Consider the following 22,143-nt stretch of genomic DNA (forward strand, 5'->3'; position numbering starts at 1 on the left):
AAAAAAAAAAAAAAAAATAGTGCGCCCACTGGGGATAAGTGCTATGGGAAAAGTAAAAGCTGGAAGGGGGTTGGGGTTGGTGGAGAGGGGTTGGCTGGTCATAGGGGGGCTGCAGTTTGGAGATTGTGTGCAGCACAATCAGGGAAGGCTCTACAGAGACGGTGATATTTGAGTAAAGGCTAGGAGGAGCTCTGTGGCTCCCCGTAGGGAGGGGATTCCAGGCAGGGGGAAGGCACAGGCAAATGTGCCTCTCCCACAGAAGAGGCAGGCCTGGCTTGTTCCAGAGCTGCAGGGCTCAGCAGGAGGGAGGAAGATGAGGTCAAAGAGGTCACAGGAGCCAGATGGCTTTGTAGCCTCGGCAAGTACCTGGCTTTAGTTCTGAGCACAGGAGGGACGCGCTCTGGCTTGAGCTGGTGCGTTGGGCACGGGCACGGAGTGCAGGCTAGGGAGAAGCAGAAGAGCCGGGCCGTGCTTTGATGGGCTCAGGAGGCTGCAACGTGGAAAGCCTCCCATGCAGACACCTCTGCCTCAGGCTCTAAATGTGGAGACGTTTTAGGAATAATGTGGCCAATTTAGTTCACTCACGTTTTTTAAAATGTATGCACAATAGTGATATATGATTTTTAAATTGGTGTCTAAGTCTATAACAGCTCTTTCAATAAGTATGAAATAAAGATCCCTTGTGGTTAGAGAATATCATCTGATTTGGCACATTTCCCCTTAATGATACATCTTAAAATGTGGGGTACCTTAGATTGGATGAAACAAGAATTATGAATAGCAGTAAAGTCCTGCTATGACTTTCCCATACAGAGTTTCCAGATCGGAGGCAGAATGGACACCCTTCAAATATAAGCCAGGGTCAGAGGCAGCTAAACCCTAGAATGCTGTTTAGTGCCAGGACAAATCCAAAATCACTACCCTGGATGCTTGGTCTTCCCAGCACACACACCAGCAGCTCTAGGAAGAGCTTTCTCAGAAGGGCCCTGGCTTGCCCTGACGATGACTTACGGTTGGTTCCAGGATACACAGAAAGCAAAATGGAGTTACTTGGGCCAGTTAGCTCAGTGGCCACACATGGTCTGAAAATGAGAAGACATCCACCTGAGCCAGGACTCTAATGGGAAATCTGGGGCATATGGTTGCCATGCCTAAGTAATGTCAGGATGTCAAAGAGCAACTTCTGGGGCAAAACAGTGTTGACTTTCCCTCCCGTGACTCACACACTACTCAGAAGCCTCTAGCTTCCTGAAATTCTATTTCATTTCATTTCATTTTTTCGAGACAGGATCTGGCTCTGTTGCCCAGGCTGGAGTGCAGTGGCATGATCTTGGCTCACTGCAGCCTCAGTCTCCCAGGGTCAAGCGAACCTCCCACCTCAGCCTCCCAAGTAGTTGAGACTACAGTCACACACTACCCACCCAGCTAGTTTTTGTATTTGTTTTTCTTTTTTGTAGAGACAGAGTTTTGCCATGTTGCCCAGGCTGGTCTCAAACTCCTGAGCTCAAGCACTGCCCACCTCAGCCTCCCAAAGTGTTGGGATTATAGGCACTCCCGGCCTCTTCCTGGAATTTTACGTGCAACTCAGGATCACTTGGCAAAAATGTTGATGCACCACAATATTCACTAGTAAGCTCTTGTACATTCTCAGTAGTAGATGGGTAAATTGGGCTGTTTACACGCTATGATTTGAAGCCTGTATTTCAAAGCTACAGATTCCCAGGTCTTGTATCTTAAGTAGATCTCTCTGGGTGGTCTGGGAGGCCCTGAGTTAAGAATAAGGACACTAACTCTGTCTTGCACACTTGAAGGGTGCTTGGGCTACACTGGCGGAAGAGAGCACTTTCCTCTTCTCCCCTCCTCAGCTCTCTGTTCACGGAAGTGCTTGCCGCCTGGAGCCCCTCTCCTCACTCATGAACTCTGCAAGTTCAAGGCACAAACAAATATACAAGAAAAAAACAAACAACCCCATCAAAAAGTGGGGAAAGGACATGAACAGACATTTCTCAAAAGAAGACATTCATACAGCCAACAGACACATGAAAAAATGCTCATCATCACTCGCCATCAGAGAAATGCAAATCAAAACCACAATGAGATACCATCTCACACCTGTTAGAATGGCCATCATTAAAAAATCAGGAAACAACAGGTGTTGGAGAGGATGTGGAGAAATAGGAACACTTTTACACTGTTGGTGGGATTGTAAACTAGTTCAACCATTATGGAAAACAGTATGGCGATTCCTCAAGGATCTAGAACTAGATGTACCATATGACCCAGCCATCCCACTACTGGGTATATACCCAAAGGATTATAAATTATTCTACTACAAAGACACATGCACACGTATGTTTGTTGCGGCACTATTCACAATAGCAAAGACTTGGAATCAACCCAAATGTCCATCTGTGACAGACTGGATTAAGAAAATGTGGCACATATATACCATGGAATACTATGCAGCCATAAAAAAGGATGAGTTTGTGTCCTTTGTAGGGACATGGATGCAGCTGGAAACCATCATTCTTAGCAAACTATCACAAGAAGAGAAAACCAAACACCGTATGTTCTCACTCATAGGTGGGAACTGAACAATGAGTTCACTTGGAGTCGGGAAGGGGAACATCACACACTGGGGCTTATCATGGGGAGGAGGGGAGGGGGGAGGGATTGCATTGGGGAGTTATACCTGATATAAATGATGAATTGATGGGTGCTGACGAGTTGATGGGTGCAGCACACCAACATGGCACAAGTATACATATGTAACAAACCTGCACGTTATGCACATGTACCCTAGAACTTAAAGTATAATAAAAAAAAAAAAAAAAAAAAGACTGTGCTGTGTTTGGAGACGTCCCTGTTTAACTCTGCATCTAGCCAGAAGGCTTGCAGGGAAAAACCGGATTTCATAAGTGATGTTCCTCGCTTTGGTAGGGTGACCTTCACCTTCCTCCTCCCTTAGCAAGCCCGAAAGCTACAGTTCTTACACAACAAAGGTAGACAGAGAGATGGATGGAAAAACAAGCCATTGAGCTTTGATGAAACTGAACGTCACATTTGTAGTCTACAAATGGGTATGTGGAGTTCTACTGTCACCTCTATGCTCTCTGGGTTTGAGCTTTTCCTTCCAGCTTGCTTTGCTCATATTTTCCACGTTAGTCCCTGGGCTCATTGATTTAAATTCCCTCTCTTGGTACAGGCATGCATAGACTCCTGGCTCTGTGCGTCTGGGGTAATTAACACGATGAGTCACTAAGGGCTTTCCAGGCACAGGGTCCTGCCATCGTGATCTTGTAGGGGAATGTCACTCTTGGGAGTTTTATGAAATCATCTCTTTGGTTTTTCCTATTCTAGAGTTGTGAGTGGATATGCTTTCTGAATCTACTTTTTCCTCTATTTGTCTCCAAGTAATAATGTGCTCATCTTTGCCTTGTGGTGGTAGATTTATTTCTAAGTATGTGATTAAGGAACAAATCACAAAATGAATGGTGCTTATGTTCCTGCCTGTAAGTGAAAAGTACATTTGTTTTGCTGTGACTCATATGAAAAGGAAAAGGGGTCATTTCTATTGCAACCCTTAAAACCTCCATTTCTCACAATGCTACTCTGATTATTTCAGACGTGTGAGTCATTGGCTCAGGTTATTTCATTTATGATTGTTTGCCTTAGCTACTTTTTATTGAAATGCTTTGCAGTCAAGAATCTGAAACTTAAAATGCTAGGTTACTTGATGATTTCTGCAAAGTAGAAATTCCCTGAATTGGAGTGTGGCAATAATGCAGCGAGGCCACTTCCTCTTCCTGTGTAATAATAAATGCATGCCTCATGGTTATGTCTAAAAAACAGTTATTCTCATGTTTATGCTTTCATATGTACAGGACAGATCAAAAATATCAAATGTAGGCCATTTGCTGCAGTCAGGAGTCATGAGCTACTATTAACAAACTTTTTTTTATGTGTATCCATTTATAGACAAAACATTAAAGGAGGACTTAAATTGTTTTGGTACAGGAAAAGATTCTCTACTTCTTGTTCCAAAGGGCACTTGGTTTTAATGTCTCTGCTATATCTTGTTAATGTTGTTGTTTTGTTTTGTTTAGTTTTTAAGTTAATCTCCTCCCAAAGAATGTCCTCTGGAAAACAGAGAGACCTAATTACCCAACAATGAAATCCATATTTCCTATCCAAATGTTTAAGAAATTAGTTTAGTCTTAGGGTTTTTGTTCAAGGAATCAGCTTTGTGTCAGATTCTAACCTGCAAGCCAGTCTCTAAACATGAATATAGAATTAATGACAGTATTGATTCTGGGATGTCAGTGTCTGTTTGATGCTAAAATGATTTTATATCTATCTATCTGTCTATTTATCTATCTATCTATCTATCATCTATCCCTCCATCTATCTTTTTAATGACCAAATACACTGATTGTGTGGTCTCAGATAATGTGGTGCCCAGAAAACAGTTCCACTTTTCATGTATAAACATCAAAGCACAAAAACAATTTTTACTAAAGATTCAAAAAGATTGCTATTTGAACTGAAAAAAATTCCTTATCATCTTTTGGCAGTGCTATGATTTCTAATTATTACCTGGAATGAATTTCTGTACCTCGAATGTACAATGCGTTGACAGTTAGTGCATGAGTGTTTATCATCATATCCAAAATCAAACAGCTCTCGCTGATGTATATGATTGGAGGGAGAGCTCTGTAAAGGCTTCTCATCATTTTAGCATCTGGTGCTAAATTGGCTAATTTCTTTTATGTTATGAAGATGTATGCTTTCAAATTCTTGTTTTTTCCCCCTGTCACTTTCCAGTTCATCTTTATGAAGACTAAGATGCCTGTAGCCTGTTTTCTACACTGCCCTGAGTTGTATGTAGGTCACAATTCTTGAGACAGAAATAGGATTCCATTTGGTGTTTATATCTTTGGCAGCTGCCTCATCATCTTGTATCAAATCCAAGCCCTTAGGGATGGAGTCTTCCTCAACACAGATGGCACTCAGCATTGGAGTTCCCATCCACAGTTGCTCAGAAATATGAAGGAGCCATTTTCAAGTCATCTGAGCTCAGGCTAAGAATTTGCCATACTGTGCACAGCACTTCCTTCAGCCGTGAAGCTGTGCCAGTCTGTGGGTCGACTGAGATGTCCCATTAGTCTCACCTCCTTCAGGAGGTAAACATTCACAGTCGTGGGCAGGGTCTGCTTATTGCCTTGTCTTTACCACAAGGACTATAGATGCTCTCTGCTTTTTCTGAGCAGCAGTTTGAAGGTGTCTCAGTAGCCCTGACCTCATTGTTTGTTTAGGGTTGGGAATTCTGCTGCTTTTATAAAAAGTGAGTTGTTGAGGATTTCTAGGACAAATTCAGCCCTGTCCTCTGTCACACACACACGCTGGTGGAACAGGACTGTCACAAAGCACCTAGCATTGTACAGAGTCGTACCAACATATGGTGCTTCATCTGCTAGAACTTTAGCACATGGAGGGTCTTAGAGGTTCCAGCAAATGCCCACAGAAGGTTACTGTGAGGCACACTCGGCTCAGCGAGCTGAGGAATATCCTCTCCTCTCAGCCGAGTGAGCCTCGTGGGAGGAATCAGGCCTTAGCATCTGTCTGAAGGAAGTTATGGGACCTAGCAAGCCAACAAGAGTAGAGAAGTTCTAGACCAGGTCTGTGGTTGCTGAGGGTATGGGTGACTTGACTCTCCTCCTCTTTCAGGGAAATTTTAGTAAAATTCACTAAATGAATTCTGTTCATTCAGCTACTCAACAAATATTTATCAAACTTGGTTGCATTTTCCACCATGCGAGGCATCCTGCTAGGTGCTACAAAGGACACGAAGAGAAACGGGGGCCAGTCTACCTTCCAGGACTTTTAATCTAGTGATGTGTGTGGAGCATATCTGCAGATAGCCGCATGTCCACAAATATCCACATGTCCTGAGGAAGGGGAGCAAAGGAAAACACGGTGGGGATCCAGAGAAAGAAGCGATCCCTTTTGCTTAGGGGTGAGCCCAGAAACTCTATCAAGGCTTTTCAGGAAGCAGTATTGAACTGGAAGTGGAAGGTTGGGGAGCATCAACATGCTGAATGGGAGGTGCGGGTGTTCCAGACACATGGACTGGACAGGCAGCGCCGGCGGCGGGTGAAAGCCCGTGCCTGCCGTAGATGCCCAAATGTTACGTGTGGCCATTGCTGGGATTCAGGAAGGGGCAGTGAGAGAGAGGGAGAGCAGGGGACACTTGGACACCAGATAAGGAGCTCGTGCTTCATTGGCAGGGACGGCAGAAGCATGGAAGGCTTTTGAGCAGAGACATGTGTGATTGGAGCTGGCAGTGGTGGTTGGGACAGATTGAAGGAGAAGATCATGGTAGGCAGGGATGATGTCACTGTTCTAGGCTGGGCACAGTGGCTCATTCCTGTAATCCCAACAATTTGGGAGGCTGAGGCAGGAGAATCACTTGAGCCCAGGAGTTTGAGAGCAGCCTGGGCAACAAAGTGAGACCCTGTCTCTACAAAACACACAAAAAGTTAGCCAGGCATGGTGGTGAGGGCCTAAAGTCTCAGCCACTCAGGAGGCTGAGCTGGGAGAATCTCTTGAGCTCCAGGAGTTCAAAGCTGCAGTGAGTCGTGATCATACCACTGCACTCCAGCCTGGGCAGCAGAGTGAGACCTTGTCTCAAAAAACATAATGAATAAATAAATAAGTAAACAAATAGAGATCACTGTTCCAGCTGTCCCCCGGAGAGAGAAGACAGAGAGGGCTTTTGAGAGGAGGGACTGGAAGGCAAAACAGAGTAGAAGGAAGGCCCTGAGTGGGAGGAAGGCTGGCCGTTTCTCTTTAAGAAGAGGGAAGGAGGGCCGGGCGCGGTGGCTCAAGCCTGTAATCCCAGCACTTTGGGAGGCCGAGACAGGCGGATCACGAGGTCAGGAGATCGAGACCATCCTGGCTAATACGGTGAAACCCCGTCTCTACTAAAGAATACAAAAAACTAGCCGGGCGATGAGGCGGGCGCCTGTAGTCCCAGCTACTTGGGAGGCGGAGGCAGGAGAATGGCGTAAACCTGGGAGGCGGAGCTTGCAGTGAGCTGAGATCCGGCCACCGCACTCCAGCCTGGGCGACAGAGCCAGACTCCGTCTAAAAAAAAAAAAAAAAAAAAAGAAGAGGGAAGGAGGAAGACAAGCGCAGGTGGGCCATGCACCTCGGTTCCCCCCGGGGGAGTCCAGAGCACTCACCAATGCAAGTCTAGGCAGAGCTGGTTTAACCGTCTCATACACCCAGAGCACGCAGTCGCCTTGTAATAGAACTCTTCCTGTAGGCTCGTTCCTGCCTCCCTCTCTAGTCCACCTGCTTTCTTCTCCACCATGAAGGGGCCAGAAACTGCAGCTGGCGAGCTGGGGTAGTGGAGGGGGCTTAACTTCATATCAAGGTAGAAGTTACCATTATTCACTGGGATTATTACCCTTTCATTTACTTAAATGACACTGTTTGCTACTTAAAGCGACAAGGACTTCCTATTACCGTCATATTATGATCAGAGAAGTCATTAGACCCACCTGAGATTTCCTGTGGGAACAGGAGCAGGAGCAGGTTCCCAGGGAAACACAAACAGATGCATTTCAGATCCGTGCCCTGATTTGTCCAAGTGCAACAGCCCGCTACGCAGTGAGAGAACCCTGGCAGGCAGTAGGCCTCCCCACGTCAACTGGACTTTGCCTTTTCCTCCTTTCCTGGGATGGCTCTGAATAAATCAGTGTGTGCTGAAGTGCAGATACCAATCTACAGTGTATTGTCTCTGCCGTGAGAATGTGGCAGGGGACATCCTGTTTGGGGGTTGGAGATGATGAGAGGCCGCAGAGGCATCAGCTTGGGGAAGTGGGGTAGCTGTGGAAGATCCCAACCCCGCAGATGGTGCACTTGGGACAGGGAACGGTGGAGGGCAAGGCATGCTAGAACTTGCTCTAAGAGCAAGAGGCAGCCTTTGCAACTTTGAGCACGTAGACTTTGCAGTCCACCAAGCTGCCTTTCAGACCCAAAAAGGAAAAAATAAACACACCAGAGCCTAAGATCTACTCAGTCACCCTCACGGGAGGGTTCTGGCCATTCACAAGTAGCCATCCTTGGAGAAGCTCCATAGCATTAAGTCACAGCTGTCAACACCTGAAGTGGAACACTCTCTCCTAACCAGGTCTATCTGGTTCACCTTGTCCAGCTGTGCCCTCGCTGAAGCTGGCTTTGCTGTGCCAACATCTTCTTCTTCAAATTCATTAGTCTTGAAAAAGGGGGAAAACGTGGGCTTGTTTTTATTCACTGTCATTGTTCAAATTATGTTGAATTGTGAATTCAAGTTTTTTTGGAAAATTCTCTTCTACATATTTGCTCTTTTCCCTAACCACTTTGTAACAAAAAACTCCCCCCTAGATTATTTTAGACTAAAATTATATGTATTCAGGGTTTATATATAGCATATATATATGTGTGTATATATATATAATTTCATACCAGGGTATTTTCATGCCTTCGATATAGACTGTGTTTCTTTTTTTAAAATCTTATTTGGAAATAATTTCAAACTTATAGAAAAGTAGCAAGAGTAAGAGTAGTACAAAGAACATCCATTTACCCTTTACCCAGATTCACCTCTTGCTAATACTTGATCCCATTTACTCTGTCTAGACAATATTTTTTTGAGCTATTTGGGAGTAAACTGCATTCATCGTGGCACTTCATTCCTAAATACTTCGCTGTACATCTCCTCATGCTAGGAAACTTGCACAACCACAGTCCACATTGTCAACATCAGCGATCGCTCCAGGAAGCTGTGTCTAGGTCTGCAGGCCTCTTGAAGGCTGGTGTGCTAATGTTCTATCTATCACTTGTCTCAGCAAAGGGGATTACGGCTTGTGGCTCTCAAGTCCCAGACTCCTGCCTGCATCCCTTTGCCATCCATCAGAGACCTGCATGGTAGTGGGGTGCTGGTTCCCAGGGGTTCCGAGACCAAGAGCCCTGTCTGCTTCCCAGTCTTGGGCAGAGCTGAGCTTCCCAATCCTTTCTTCTCCAGCTCCCCATCTCTGTTTTGTCTTGAGAACATGGAAGAGGATCTTCTGATGAGGTGGGCAATCTAGCATTGCTTTCCACGCTAGATGTCCTAATTCCATGATTCTGCATCCTGTTCCCCAATGCCCATGATGTTATTTAATGTGGCAACAATGGAGTGACTGTGGTCACTGCAGATCCCATCCTTCACTTGGTCCAAGCATCCGAGTGCATCAGAGGGCCATGGTAAGAACTGCTCTGGCTCCAGAATACCTGGATCTGAGACCAAATGTCAGACGCTGGTTCCTAGGCTGGCCTCGTGTAGAGCTGAGTTTGTCCCAGTGGCACCTCTCCCTGACTCATCACAACCCCTGCTTCACGTCAGCGTGTCAGACTGACAGCAGTGAAGAGGTTGAGTTAAGAGTTGGGCCACGTTCGTTCATTGGTAGCTCAGATGCCCTCTGGAAAAGCATGAGATGATTCTATTCTAGCTGCTGAAATCCCTTACATCGTCTTCAGAAACTTGCCTGCAGTCCATTCCCATAGCTCATTCCCTTTGGAATAGATTACCTCCAAAACATGGAAAATTGGTGTCTTGCCCTTTGAAAGTGTGTGTACAGTCCCCAGCATCTGGAGCTGGCTGAAAGTCCCTGAGTCGTTTGACCCAACTGGGAAAGGCCGGCTCACATGAAGATCATTCTAAATTGATGTCTTCTTCTATTATGTAATCCCAGGGGAGAATGGGGGGATCTCATAGACTCCTGAACCATGTTTACAGCACAGAGGACACGTGTCTATTTATACAAGCTCTATGCGTCTTAGACTGATTATACCAGCAGGACTATTTTCATTCTTCTTCCAGCATCTTCCTGTAAGAGCAGAGGGCTTGGGCTGTCATGCTGGGGAGTGGGGGTTCAATTGTCTGTAAAAGAGAACCGCAGATCTCCCCAAATGTAAATCTTTCGCATTGATGAATTTTTAATGGAAATCAATTTCCCTCCTCCAAATAAGCTTTTGGCTTCTTAGAAGATAAAGACTGCTTACTGTTGAGTCCTAACATTGTATTTCCTTTCTTTTCCCCTTCTCCCTGGCCTGTCCAACCTGTTGGCAGCTGTCCATACCTGGCAGTGAAAATCACTCCTGCCATCCCTGCAGTCGCCGGCATCCTGTTCTTCTTTGTGATGGGGACCCTGCTCCGCACCAGCTTCAGCGACCCTGGAGTCCTCCCACGAGCCACGCCTGATGAAGCCGCCGATCTGGAAAGGCAAATAGGTAACACTAGAAGTCTGCCCATGGCCTCTGGTCACTTCCCGCCTGGGCCCAGCCACAGTGGGGAAGGCAGGCCAAGGGCTGTGCAGGAGGGGCTGAGCGCTGGGAAGGAAGGAGGCCGGAAATCAGCGTTCCTTAGCTCTCTGGGTGGGCAGGATGAACTGAAGAAGAGGGGGCTGGAGGGACGGGTATCCTGGAGTCAGGACTGCTGGCCCAAGCGAGCAAAGCGTCGCCTGTGAGCTGTGCTTCTGATGTTTCTTTGAAACCCAAGTGTTTGATTCCACTCTATGAAGCAGCCTCCACCCCGAAAGGTCTACAGTTGTAGCTTGCTGCACTTACTCCCTTTTGCAATCCTTGGAGCATGACCAGTCTCCATGATTTCAGTCTAGGACAGTTACATCTTAGACAACTTTCTTGTTTATCCAGCCTAGGATTGAGAATTTCCTTTATTTAGGTATAGTAAACATGTATCTGTGATATGTGTTGAGATGAATAGCTTTATTTTTCCTTAGATATTAAAACCTATACTAAAGTTTATTACAACCCATTTTGAAGATACTAAAACAGACCCTAATCCCTCACACAACAAACTTTTACATTTTTTTTTTAATTAAAAAGAGAACTTTTTCTTGCTCTTAAAAGTTTGTGATTGTGAATGTGTAGCTTTGCTGTGGTGCTTTGGTAAATTTCACAGGCCTGGCAGAGGAGCTGTGATGATTCGGTGTGAACATAATGTTTAGACCTAAAAAATCACTTGGCAGAGATATTTCTCTTCCAGGATTCCTCCTATTCTATGGACTTTCCTTTGCAGCCTCCACTAAAGCTGGAGGGAGCTCCGTGTCTACAGTGTAAGAAGATAGAGCTGTAGATCTTGCTAAAAAAGTGCCTATTCTGGTCCTACTATTCCCCAAGAGCTAAAGCACAGCTTTGTCCTTCTCTCGACATCTGCCTTCATCCTTCATCTCTACTGCCTGGGAAGGGAGCAGTAAAATGGGAGTGTGTGGAGTGTGTGGTGTTGTTTGCTAGACTGCAGTTCTCTTGTGTCCTGAGGTAGGAAGGAGAGGGGAGGGAGAAGCAATGGGCAGACAATCTCTTTCTTAGCCCCTGCATCATGGGATTCCAAGACAGGGCCTGCTAGTGCCTAATTTTAAGGCTCACATTTTATAGCACTTTAATCGTTTGTCAGGCCCATCCATGGCTATCACTGCATTTTTTCCATATCTAAGCCACCCCGTAAGGAAAACTTTATTATTACACCCATTTTACAAATAAGGAAACAAAGTCCCCAACAGGGGCTTAAATGGGTGAAAGTGGCAGAGCTGGAGCCTTGAACCCAGGTTTCCAGGTTTTCAGCTTTCCAGGTTTCAGAACAGGTTTCACCTTGTTCTTTCCAGCTCCTTCCACCACTGGGGAGAGAGAGGGAAGTCAAACCTAGTTTCCTTCAAAACTGTGTGGTTTATGCCCACAACACATGAGCAGGTAACTTGAAAATCCTCTTCCCAGTGCAAGGGCCCAACTCCCATACTGGGGGTGATGCAATTTCCTGCAGTGATCCCCATCTCCAGGTTAGTGGAAGTGCATCTGCAAAATCAGCATGATTAGGAACAGGCTTTCTGCCTTTCTTACAAAGTGGATGAGGCAGGGCACGGTGGCTCACACCTGTAATCCCAGCACTTTGGGAGGTCGAGGTGGGAGGATCACTTGAGGTCAGGAGTTTGAGACCAGCCTGGCCAACATGGTGAAACCCCATCTCTACTAAAAATAAAAAAAATTGGCCAGGTGTGGTGGTGCAAGCCTGTAGTCCCAGCTACTGGGGAGGCTGATGCAGGAGAATCACTTGAACCCAGGAGGCAGAGGGTTACAGTGAGCCAAGATCGCACCACTGCACTCCAGCCTAGGCAACAGAGCAAAACTCTGCCTCAAAAACAAAAACAAAAACAGTGAGATACTACTTCATACCCTCTAAGATGGCACTAATCAAAAAGACTGACAATGACAAATGCTGGTGATGATGTGGAGAAACTGGAACCCTTATACATTACTGGTGGGAATGTAAAATGGTACATCCACTTTGGAAAGCAGTTTCTCAAAATTCTCCAAAAGCTAAACACCATTCCTATATGACCCAGCAATTCCACTCCTAGATATGTCTGCACAAAGACTTTTTTTTTTTTTTTTTTTTTGAGACAGAGTCTCGCTCTGCCCCCAGGCTGGAGTGCAGTGGCCGGATCTCAGCTCACTGCAAGCTCCACCTCCCGGGTTCACGCCATTCTCCTGCCTCAGCCTCCCAAGTAGCTGGGACTACAGGCGCCCGCCACCTCACCCAGCTAATTTTTTTTTTGTATTTTTAGTAGAGACGGGGTTTCACCGTGTTAGCCAGGATGGTTTCGATCTCCTGACCTCGTGATCCGCCCGTCTTGGCCTCCCAAAGTGCTGGGATTACAGGCTTGAGCCACCGCGCCCGGCCACAAAGACTTGTATATGACTATTCACAGCTGCATGAAACCTAACAACTCATATGTCCATCAAATGTGTTTATATATATATATATATAAAACGATATATATATATAAAACGATATATATATGTCATATATATCGATGATCAATATGTGTTATATCCATACAATGGGATTCCATGAAGCAATAAAAGGGAAGAAAAGTATTGATACAGGCTACAACATGGATGAACCTTAAAGACATTTGCTAAGGGAAAGAAGCCAGATACAAAAGACTATGTACTGTGTGATTTCACTTGTATAAAATGTCCAAGAAAGGACAAATCTTTACAGACAGAAAGAAGATTAGTGATTTCCTGGGGCTGGGAGGGTAGGAGTGCAGGTTGACTGCACATGACAGGAAGGAGCTTGTTGGGATTATGAACATGGTCTAAAATTAGGTCATGGTGATGGTTGCACAATGCAATAAATTCACTACAAGTCACTGAATTGCACACTTTCTATGGTAACTGCTGTGGTACATAAATTATACCTCTATAAAGATGTGAAAAAAAAGGAGGAGGAGGCCGGGCACTGTGGCTCACACCTGTAATTCCAGCACTTTGGGAGGCCAAGGTGGGCGGATCACGAGGTCAGGAGATCAAGTCCATCCTGGCTTATACGGTGAAACCCCGTCTCTACTAAAAACACACAAAAAAATTAGGCGGGTATGGTGGCAGGCGCTTGTCGTCCCAGCTACTAGGGAGGCTGAGGCAGGAGAACAGCATGAACCCGGGAGGCGGTGCTTGCAGTGAGCCGAGATTGCGCCACTGAACTCCAGCTTGGGCGACAGAGTGAGACTCAAAAAATAAAAAAATTAAAAAGGAGGAGGAGGGTGGGAAGGGAGAGAGGAAAAAGATGGGGTGGAAGAAGCAGAAGGAGAAGAGGAAGAAGAGGGCTTTGGAGGTCCTCAGACATGGGTTTGAATCCTGGCTCACCCTTTCTCTAGTTGTGTGACTTAGGCGAGCGGTGCAGTTTTCTAAACCCTATCCCTCTGTGTTCTTCTCTGTGAAGTAGGAGTAATGGCATGGATCTTTTGAGGTTCTTGTCAGGATGAATGATTATAGGAAAAGTGCCTGGCACGTTGTAGATGTGTAGTAAAGGATTGTTTGTTGTTTTGTCTAATTCTTCTCTTTTCAGTTTTCTCTCCACCTTCTACGAATGTAGGTTCTCATAAAAAGCTACCTGAAGTGTGACAGGAATAAATGGCAGAGCTGGTACAATGTCTTTGGGTCTGCTGCCTGCCAGCTTAGCTGTGCCTCCTCCAGGCTGAGGAAGGAGTGCAGGCACCTGTAAGCTGGGCTCTTTTCCATCTCCGATCTAACTCTTCATAAGGAGTCCTCTGGTATACTACTTGGCTTTGGAAGATAAGGTTGTTTCAGTGAAATCTTAACACATTTACGTTGTGCTATCTGGCTAAAGCAAGAAAAATGAACAATTAGATTTGGAAACTTTTTATTGTTAGGGTTATTCATTCTAATTATCCATTGTAGATCTCTTCCTTATAGAAGCCCATAATGGCCCCTTGGAATCAGCCATCTGAGTAATTTATTGAAGATTTGCCAAGGATTTAAACAGCTTTCCCCTGTCTTCAAACTTCTGAGAGGAGTAGGTGGGGAGGAGGAGGGCTCTGGGCTTCAGAGTCTGTTTCAAGGCTCTTGAAATGCCTTACACTTCTTTCTTCTGAAAGAATGTTCCTGATGACTTAGGTTGCTGCTAAAAAGACATCAAAGAATAGCAGCAGGGGGCCAGGGAAGCAGGGGTCACTGGAGGCTTGCTTGGAAACTTCAGTTTCCAAAACTCCGTTTTTACAGTTCACCCAAGGATGATCTGATCCTAAGCAACTGATTTGGGGTTAGAAAAAAATGACAAATCCTGTACTAGAAATCACAGGATCAAAGCATTTAATTTCTATTAGGGATAGACCTTTCCAGTAATCAAAATAGGGGGAAGTATTTCACATTCCACAGGTTTCATCTCTTCCCACCCCCTCCACAGTCCTGACCCGATGCTGAGACTAAGGAAGTCAATGTGGAGAGTGAGTGAGTAGCTTTGGCTCCCAAAGCAAGGCTAGTGATTTAGGAAGCTCCTCCTCCAAGCCACAGTAACCCAGATACCATATACATGATGGATTTTGCTTGGTAAAGGTGGAACCAGATCAAAGGAAGCTGGTGGGCTTTTAAAAATTCACTTGCATTGTGGCAGAATCTGAAGACTGATTACCTCCACTCTGTACGTGTTGCTGACGTGGTGGAATGCCACTTCCCTAGGCAGTGGATGCACCCATGTGTGTGTGCGTGTGTGTGCACGTGTGTGCGTGTGTGTGTTCCTTCTCTCCTTCCTCCTCCACTCCCTCCCCCTCCTTCTCCCCATCTTTGGTCAAATTCTCATCATCCAATAAATTTTCTTATAGCACGTAGAACCAATCACCTTACTATTAGTAAAGCTTATCTTTTGTTATTTCCTAAATTAATCCTTGAAAGAGTCTCTCGAGGAGATTTCTAGAAAGCACAGCACAGCAACTTCCTGACCCTGGGAAAGCCTGGATTTGTCAGGGACACAGTCCCAGCCCATCCTAAACAGAGCATCTCCTGGGAAGACTTCCATAACCACAGGAGGTTTTGACCCAATGATCTGACTTGCTGGGCTTTTCCCCCATCAAAGATATCTTAATTCTGTGTTTAAGAGTAGAAACATTTTAATTGGAATTTTAACGACACTAACGGATTTTTGTTGGAGAAAATGCTTTCTGAGGAAAAGACTATTTAAGTCAATATAAGACCACAATTTTCTCTATTGCACAAATTTCCAATTGTTTTCATTTACATTGTTATTTCACTAAATTCTTTTTATTGGAGTAATTTCTTCTCTGCATAAAGTTTATAACTAAGATTTTTCACTTATCAGTATTATGAAAGCTGCCATTATGAATTTTTTACTAGAACTATTATTTCTACTAAGACAAATTTTTTTGTGATTTGATTTTTTACCATATGCAGTTTTGGGGTTTTTTGTTTGGGTTTTTTTTTTTTTTTTAGGCAATGTTAATTTCATTTTCTGTTGTCAATATTCACCATAAAATTGCTTTAAAGTTTGATGGTTTCATTGATTTGGTTTCATTGATTTTTGCCTAATGAGTAATCTACTGGCTGTGATTCATTTGTGATTGAGTCTTCATACACTGTGCAGTCGCTTTGTGTACTGTATACTAGTTGTCCATAGTGTTGAATATACACTCCTCCCCACCCCCAAAACATTGGCAGGGTCAAAATTGCTGGCATTACAGGTGGCTAATTTGATTGCTTTTTGCCAGTTTTCTTTTCAGAAGGTAAGATTTTCTGACCATTTCCCCCAATTCATATTTGTATCTTTTTACTCACCTCCAATATCACCACAATTCACGCTTTGTGTAGTTTTTTTTGTTTTGTTTTGTTTTGTTTTTTGCAGTGGCCCTTTTAGCCTCGCATGCACTCTGACTAGGCCACAGAGCTCGGTGCACAGTGGATTGCACTGGCCAGTGTGTGCATCCTTGCTGCTTCTCCCATCCCCCCTCCCTACTGCTTTCCGACCTGTTCTTGTTTGTTGTTGTTGTTGTTTTTTGTTTGTTTGTTTGTTTTTAGATGGAGTTTTGTTCCTGTTGCCCAGGCTGGAGTGCAATGGTGTGATCTTGGCTCACCACAACCTCTGCCTCCCAGGCTCAAGCAATTCTCCTGCCTCAGCCTCCCGAGTAGTTGGGATTACAGGCATACGCCACCATTCCCAGCTAATTTTGTATTTTTAGTAAAGACGGGTTTTCTCCCTGTTGGTCAGGCTGGTCTCGACTCCCGACCTCAGGTGATTTGCCCGCCTTGGCCTCCCAAAGCACTGGGATTACAGGTGTGAACCACTGCACCTGGCATCTGGCCTGTTCTTGACGGTCACTGTGATGCCGCCTCAGTAGCCTTTGGACTTTCTCCTCCACCACCAGCTTAAGCACTTACCTGTGCCCATGAAATGAAATATTCCCCGTGCTTTTCCCGTGTGTCTATGTGATGAGTCTGCTGGGCCCTGATGAACAGGCTAGACAGTGTTCATGGCTGTTGTTGATGAAGCGTCTCTCCCCGTGTGGGATGTGGCCACGCCGTGGCATTTGCCCACCATCCGTATTTTGTTATACCTGTGAGGATGCCAGTGCTAGGGAGGAAAGGGGTTTGCCAGAGGTCACTTGGCCAGAGCTGGGAGTCCAACGCCCACTCATCTGATATCACACCCTGTGCTCTGACCTCCTGCATGGTCCTGCCTACCTCCTGCTGCCTGGGGAGCCAGGCCCTGAGCAAGCCATTCTTGGCTCCCTGCAGCAGTGGCACTTCCCCTTCCCATGGACCACATCCTCTCTCCCCAGCGCAACCTCGAGCTTTGAAACAGAAAGCCGTGCCTAGCATGCCGTGGCTCGAAGACCTGGTTCTCAAATCCTGGGCTCAAGTGGGTGGAGCAGGAAGGACTTCAGGGAATTTCCAGACAATCTAACTCCCCTCTTAGAGCTTCTTGAAGATTCAGGGGCCTTTTTCTAGTGGGACTGTCATTGGTGTCTAGATGCTCTGTGATGTTTGTGGCAACGGAGAGTGGGGGAGTCCCATCATGTCTGACATACCTTCTGGAAGAGACAAAGTCTTCTAAAAAAGGATATCCTAGAAAAAAATGTAGCTTCCTTGTCTGGGGGAAGTGTTAGAACCATCTAGAGTACACGGATGCCAGGAAGTGGGGCAACGAGGCTCCTGCACAAGGCCAGAGTGGCAGCTTGGGATGTCGAGATTTCGATGTCCCTTTAACAAGAAACTCCAGCCTGGGAGAGCTGGAAACCAGATGTCATAACTCAAAATTATGGTATTTGGGGAAATACCACAAGATTTTGAAGGGTCTGTTTCTAAGGGAAGGAGGGGGTCAGAGATGTTTTTCCAAGGATTTGGAAGGAGTGTGGTTTTCATCCAGGACATTCAAGGAAGCCTGTGTTATTTATTTTTTCTATGGAAATCCAAACTTCTGGGAATGTACCATGTGTTGGCATTGAAGCCATTCTCTGATGCAAACATATTTCCTTGATTTTGAAGTTGGCGACATTACTATACACTGGTGTGGGGACTTAGGACGACAGCTCTAGAAAGCTATCTTGTGTCTCCTCTCTGCTTGTGGACGTCCTTCACAGAATTGTCTTCTTGGTCCTCTAGAGAGCTTTGTGGGTGGAAAGTGGCATTTTCCTCCTTACAGGAAGAGAAATTGAGAGAATGGAGTTATTTAACTTGATGAGATCACACTTTTGTGCTCAGCCTGCGCTGAGCTTAGGAATGTGAATTCCTGAGTTACCATAGGCATTCTAGAGAGACCACAGCATCACATAGTCATTCTAGCTAGCGACCACAGCGTCACACAGACACTCTAGAGAGACCACAGCATCACACAGACACTCTAGAAATACCACAGTATCACACAGACACTCTAGAGAGACCACAGTATCACATAGACATGCTAGAGAGACCACAGTGTACAGGCATTCTAGAGAGACCACAGTATCACACACTCTAGAGAGACCACAGCATCACACAGACACTCTAGAGAGACCACAGCATCACGCAGACACTCTAGAAATACCACAGCATCACACAGACACTCTAGAGAGACCACAGTATCACACAGACACTCTAGAGAGACCACAGCATCACGCAGACACTCTAGAAATACCACAGTATCACACAGACACTGTAGAGAGACCACAGTATCACACAGACATGCTAGAGAGACCACAGTGTACAGGCATTCTAGAGAGACCACAGCATCACACAGACACTCTAGAGAGACCACAGCATCACACAGACATTCTAGAGAGACCACAGCATCACACAGACACTCTAGAGAGACCACAGAATCACATAGACTCTAGAGAGACCACAGTGTCACATAGAAACTCTAGAGAGACCACAATATCACACACTCTAGAGAGACCACAGCATCACACAGACACTCTAGAGAAACCACAGCATCACATAGACACTCTAGAGAGACCACAGTGTCACACAGACACTCTAGAGAGACCACAGTGTCACATAGGGATTCTAGCAACCGCAGCGTTTCCCATCCTGAATGGCCCTCTTTGTGTAGTTTGAGTCCCTGTGTAAAGATGTGAAATCACCTCTGTAGAACTGATGAACTCTTCCCTAAAGCCAGGATACCACTTCTTTTCAGGTAAGGGGAAGTCTCTCTTTCTCTTGCTACACCAATGTCACTTTCTTTAGAGTTTGTGTTAAGCCAGTGTGATGATGGCATACAGCAATGTTGATATGCTCTGCTAGAAAACAGAATGTACTGTGATTATAATCATTTCTTATATACGGGGCCATGGAAGGGGAAGGATGATGGCATAACCAGTGCGAGGAGAAGGTCACCCGGAGGGCAAGGAACACAGAGGCTGTGGTGGAGTGGGGGAGTAAAGGACCACGCGGCATGAAAAGGATAGAAAACTTGAGACCACACACATGGTTCAAGAATACAGTCAAAGCAAGGAGCGAGTGGTCTGGAGCATGTTAATGAAAATTCCAAGCCCACCCCTACCCAGCCAAGGGCATCAAGAAAGTTGATGACATGTGGGTCAGTCCATCTCTCACAACAGCTTTCTGTGGCCCCTCCCTTCCTCCTGGGGTGCTGGCCACTGCAGGGCTCTGAGTCATGGGACATTCCAGCTTAAAGAGACCTCAGCAGTCATGGATGTCATCCTGGACAACTCCCTTGGTTTACAGATGAGTAAACTGAGACTTAGAGACAGGTGCAACCCCACCCACTGACAACAGAGCCAATCAGTAACAGGCCTGGGACCCTGGCGGGGAGTCTGGTTCCAAGTCCAGGTACTATATAGCTCTCCTTTGACTTTCTGGCTTCTGAAACGGAATCTCTAAATCCTTGCTACTCAAACTGAGGTCCGCGGAAGAGCAACGTCAGCGTCACCGAGGAGCTTATTAGAAATGCAGACTCTTGGGCCCTGACTCACCTGGTAAATCAGAATCTGCATTTCAACAAGACCACGGGTGAGTCACCTGAACATGAGAAGCACGGCCCTGGGGCCTTTCCACATCCCGCCTGTGACCTTCCTCTACAGCATAGCCTCTGCATCCTCTCCACTGCAGCTCCCAGGACTGCCGTATTTTCAGGAGTTTGGTTAGCTACAAGTTCCTCTACTTTGAGTATTCTGTTTAATCACCTCCCTCCCCGCAGTGCCTGTTAGATAAATGGCGTCTTATTCCTTATCATTACCTATTTAAAATAACCGTATGAACTTACTCTGTGACTTTGAGAAGTGTGTTGACTTCTTGGGGCCTTAATTTCAGTGTCTGTAAAATAGGCCCACTGAGTGCAAAGAGCCATTCCAGCATTATCATCCTATGATTCTAGAAATAAATGCCTCTTTCTCCTTTGCTTGGTTATGAAAATCTGGGAACCTAAACACTTTAGAAGATTATTTAGACGGTTCCACTGCTTAAACAGAAGAAATGACGTCTTCTGTTAATTTTAAAATGCAAAACTCCGTGCACACCCATGTAAATTCAACACGCAAACTATAGGTACTGCAAAATAAGATATTTCAATGACTCACTGGAATATTACTATCATTAGTACTTTAACTGGCGTAATTGGGAGGATAAAGCAAGATGATGGAACAGTAGCTCTTTTGAGTGAGGGAGTGAGTCAGTCAGTTGGGTTTTAGAAGGAAGCCAAAGATGAAACCCCTCATCCAGAATCGGCAGGGCGGCCGGCATGTTGGGCACAATAATCTCTGGAACACCCCTCTGCAGTGGATGCGCTGAGCATGAGGAGGAGGGGAGGCCAGATGGGCTTTTCAGAAGAAAAATCCCCCTGGAGGACGTTAATCAGGGAGTGGGCAGCCTCTTTGTGCTTGGGAAGTGGGAGGCATTTTTATTCCAAGGGTGGAAGTAGCATGAAAGGCAACTCAGGAACAAAAGGAAACAAAGGGCTCAATGAGGATGGAGGAAATGGACCAAGGCAAGGAGGTGTGGCGGGACCTGGTTGGGAGGAGACCGACCAGGGAAGGCTGAGCAGGTGCAGCGGCATGGAAAAGAGTCCCAGCCACACTCAGCCTGAGAGGGGACTTAGAGAGCAGGGGCTGTGGCCTCAGAAGCCAGGCCTTCCCCGCAGAGCCTCTCAGGGACAGCTTGTTTCCTCGTTGCCCCAGGAACCTTCCACACCCTGCCTCATAATAGACATCTGCAAGTTTTTGGTGGCTGGAGTTGTGACTGGGGATCCGATCTAACCTAGAGCCATCTGCCAAACCACACACTCAGAGTGTCCCTGAATACCCCTCACACCTCATTGTTAAAATTATTCAGGACATTTGTTAAAACATGAAGGCAGACTTTATTCAGGGAGACCATGCAGGGTCATAGGGACCAGTACAGTGGGGTTTGCAGTAGGGAAGAGGTGTTGGGCTCCACTCCAAATACAGCAAGAAACAGTGGGAATTTACAGCCAAGGAGCAGAGTTGGGGGCAATGGATGGAAGACTACCAAAAGGAAGCCTCAGGGGTGAGGGGGCTTCTGGCTAAACCAACCGAACTGGATTCCAGCTGATGGCAGGCCAGGGTGGTCAGAGATTCCCTGGGGGACGGTGGGGATGAGGAACCCCATCAAGTAGCAAAGGGGATCAGATAGGGAGGGTGAGGGTTCTGGCTAACCTGACTCAGCAGGACTTTTCCTAAAATTGGGCATTGCAGAAACAGACATGGAAGGCCCCAAATCAGGGCCTCGCTGGGAAGAGCACTCAGAGATGCCTGACTAGAGTTTGGCAAGAATGGGATCTTCCTTATCACGGATGCCTTCATGTCATCCACGTGTTCACACACTGTGAACACAGGACTTTGTTGAGGTGTCCTCTTTAGGGTCCACCACACTGTGAACATAGGACTTCGTTGAGGTGTTCTCTTTGGGGTCCGCCACTCTGTGAACATAGGACTTTGTTGAGGTGTCCTCTTTGGGGTCCATCACACTATGAACATAGGACTTTGTTTTTTTGTTTATTTATTTATTTATTTATTTATTTATTATTATTATACTTTAAGTTCTAGGGTACATGTGCATAATGTGCAGGTTTGTTACATATGTATACTTGTGCCATGTTGGTGTGCTGCACCCATCAACTCGTCAGCACCCATCAACTCCTCATTTACATCAGGTATAACTCCCAATGCAAACCCTCCCCCCTCCCCTCTCCCCATGATAAGCCCTGGTGTGTGAAGTTCCCCTTCCCGAGTCCAAGTGATCTCATTGTTCAGTTCCCACCTATGAGTGAGAACA

At 45.8% G+C, this 22,143-nt stretch overlaps 1 protein-coding gene across 1 annotated transcript in view; it reads left to right on the top strand.

The window, feature by feature from the left end:
• ZDHHC14 (zinc finger, DHHC-type containing 14) overlaps positions 1-22,143 on the top strand; it is a 320,843-nt gene that overhangs the window by 164,665 nt on the left and 134,035 nt on the right. Inside the window, exon 2 of the mRNA XM_011952881.1 lies at positions 10,157-10,317. Within this exon, the coding sequence (XP_011808271.1) occupies positions 10,157-10,317 (161 nt within the window). The remainder of the gene's footprint in view (positions 1-10,156; positions 10,318-22,143) is intronic.

The sequence above is a fragment of the Colobus angolensis genome, unplaced genomic scaffold (assembly GCF_000951035.1).
Source record: "Colobus angolensis palliatus isolate OR3802 unplaced genomic scaffold, Cang.pa_1.0 Scaffold35, whole genome shotgun sequence".
NCBI classification, from domain to species: Eukaryota; Metazoa; Chordata; class Mammalia; order Primates; family Cercopithecidae; genus Colobus; species Colobus angolensis.